The sequence below is a fragment of the Cystoisospora suis genome (genome assembly GCF_002600585.1).
Source record: "Cystoisospora suis strain Wien I chromosome Unknown contig_3318, whole genome shotgun sequence".
Classification (NCBI taxonomy): Eukaryota; Apicomplexa; class Conoidasida; order Eucoccidiorida; family Sarcocystidae; genus Cystoisospora; species Cystoisospora suis.
In genome coordinates this window covers 2952-5891 of record NW_027156113.1, presented here as the reverse complement: position 1 = coordinate 5891, position 2940 = coordinate 2952, and the positions used below count along the sequence as shown (strand labels likewise).

At 42.7% G+C, this 2940-nt stretch overlaps 1 protein-coding gene across 1 annotated transcript in view; it reads left to right on the top strand.

Annotated features, from left to right (window-relative positions):
* CSUI_006530 (tetratricopeptide repeat-containing protein) overlaps window positions 1–2940 on the top strand; it is a gene marked incomplete at its 3' end in the record, with an annotated part of 16731 nt that overhangs the window by 11116 nt on the left and 2675 nt on the right. The window contains exons 10-12 of the mRNA XM_068066686.1: window positions 791–988; window positions 1555–1642; window positions 2388–2444. Coding sequence (XP_067921334.1) covers window positions 791–988; window positions 1555–1642; window positions 2388–2444 — 343 coding nt within the window. The remainder of the gene's footprint in view (window positions 1–790; window positions 989–1554; window positions 1643–2387; window positions 2445–2940) is intronic.

The window sequence follows — 2940 nt, the reverse complement described above, 5'->3', positions numbered from 1 at the left end:
ATATATATATATATACGGAGTCACAGCATGCGTTGCTATCTTGTCTATATACATAAAAGAATATGCTCTTTGATGTGCCAGTGTGTATGATAGTGGTAAAGTGTTATTAGAGAGATTGAGAAGGCTTTCACTCCGAGAGAGAAACAGTAAGAAGAATCTAGTCTTCACACTAAACCCTCCACTATGACTGTCTGACTTTATCTCTTCATTACACTGACAAAGACAAATGGAGATCGAAGTGTAGGCTTTCTCCGGACATGCAACATAGGCCTTCTTGATAGCTGTTCTCGTCGTGGTTGCCTCGTGTATGCCCGCCCTCTTCATCCTACACACTTTTTCTGTCTCCTAGGGTCTCTGTGCCGGTGGATGTCTCCCTCTTCTTGGAGATCTAGAAATCTCTGCAGTTTTCTCCCACTGACAAAAAGTGGCTGTACAGACACTAGAATTTCCGTCGCAACAACAGCGTCAGGTCGTCTGAAAGAGTAGTCCTTTATATCCAACCTTCTTTCTCACTCAGAGATCATCCTTTCGTTCTTTCTTTCTTTCTTTCCATAGTTGCCTGAAACTGATGTATATATATGTATGTATATATATGAGTATATGCACATGTATATACACATAGAGTGACAGAGAGAGGGCGACAGATTAGTATCTTTGCGCTCTCATCGTTTCTCGAGATCCATGTGGACAGATGCGTCTATATGTATGTATACCTCTGTCTATATCTCTTTCCCTATAAATCTGTCGCCTCTTCTACGTCTGTGTGCATTTGAATCGATGGTGTGTACAGCCGAGTGTCTCTATGGGTGGCGTTAGGCCATGCATATACAGAGAGCCGCAATGTTCTTGAGGCACTTCAGGCGTATGAAAGCGCAACAGAAGTCAATCCAGCAGATTGTCGAGGATGGACTGGGCTGGGACAGCTCTATGCTCTTCTTGATAATCTTCCTATGGCTATTCATTTCTTTCAGAAGGCCTGTGATACAAGGTATCTCCCTCGGATCCTATCTTCAACTGGTCTTTCTCTCTTGTATAATCGAGGTAGACATCTCCTGTTGTCCTAGCAGGAAGACTCCTATGCGTTTTTGTCTCTACATAGGCAATCTTTCCTCGAAAGGCTACATAGTGGACTTCGCTATCTCTTCTTACTTTCTTTTCTCCTCCTCTTCTTTTTCTTTCACATTCCCCCAAGTTACAAAGCCTTCTTTGTCCTGCCTCAGCAGAGGAAGATAGACGATTCCTCCCTACATATACATATACACATGTATACATCTCATTCCTACGAGCGGTCACCGTCTCCAGATGTCTCCCTATATACATGGGTAGAAACCTATATCTGCTGTCTGTTAATTCATGTGCTGTAGATACACCTGAGGCATCATCATCATCAGCATCATCTTCATAAGAAGGAGAAGCAGGCTGCTAGTCGTTTTCGTGTTTCTCTCTTTCTTTCTATTGTCTATGTGTTTTTCGGCAAATCATTTGCCTCCCTTCGGGCGGCTCTCTCTAACAGTTAAGGCTACAGTTTCTCTCGTTTCTCTCTTGCATATGAAGACCTACAGAGCCGAGGTTATGGACTCATCTAGGAGATGTCCTTACAAAAGCAGGGAGAGATGAAGAAAGTCTTCATGCTTTTGAAAAGGTATAGAATGCTGAGACAGGGCCCTCTTGTCTCTCCTGACTCGCTTCTCTTATTCCGAGCTGCTTCTTTTCGCGAATCTCCAGAAGGGAAGGCTAGGCCTAAAAGATTTCTATTCTCCTTGCTCTTGTAGAAGTTGACAGAATCTCCGTACTTTTGATTTTCGCCGATGAGTTCGTCATGTGTAAGTAGATGTGAGTGGAGGACCATCATCGAGTAAACCTTGTATATCTCGTCGTACAGGCAGTGTCTCTTCTGTACATACACCCCGATTCTAACCACCTTCCACGTGGGAGTTGGGTGAGAAAAAGACGCTTCATGTCCATGGAAACTTCTTGCAATGATTTTTTGATTCTCTTATCTCTTTCTGTATATCTCTCTTCACTCGTCTCGCGGAGGGCCCACTTTTCTCTTTTCTTTGTCTCCCCCCTTCCGGAAAAACAACTTTCATGTGTTTTACTTTCTTTCTTTCTTTCTCTCTCGTTCTCTCTTTCTTGAATCTAATTCTCCTAGACTGAGTGTGAAGCCATGTGTCTCCCCCTTACACATGTGAACCAAAGCCTTTTTTCTTCTTTCTCTCCTCCATAAAAGAAAAAGACCTCCACAGTCTAGTACTGACGCTTTAAGGTTTCTCGTTCGAATTCTCCTTTCTTCTTCACTTTCGAAAAGCAGGAAAGAATCAGGATTTTCTTAAGATGTAAATCCTCCCTTTTTCTCTTTTGACTCCTCTCTTTTGCTATTTCTGTAGGCTTGGCTCCTATCTCCTCAGTATGACACCGCCCTACGCCTCTTTCATGGCTATCAGGTATGTATCGGCTGTAGTGAAAGACAATCTCCTCTTCGTATCATAGACTCTTCTACTCCTCAAGAATAGGTAAGATGATCCTTTTTTCTGCTTGTTTGTCTATGCCTAGCTTCTTCAACGAAAGGATTTCTGACTCCTTTCTCACAGATATCATACATATATATATATATCTCTGTGTGTGTGTGTACGCTCTGTCTGTCTATCTGTCTAGATGCATGAGGGTGGACATCATTCTACCAGGTGCATATGTGTCTCAGGTGGATTGTTTGTTCTCCCTGTCTCTTTAGTGTGAAGATCTCTCTTCACACTCCCACAGGAGAGAGAAGATAATAAGCTTACCCTGATGTATCTTTCTCTCGTCGTAGGTACGGGAAAGGCAGACATCTCCCTCTCTTCATACTCTGTTACATGTTCATACATATCTAGGTATGTGAGCTACTTGACACCTAGTCTTTCCTTCTCTTATCTATCTATCTTCATATCTCTCCTGCTTCAA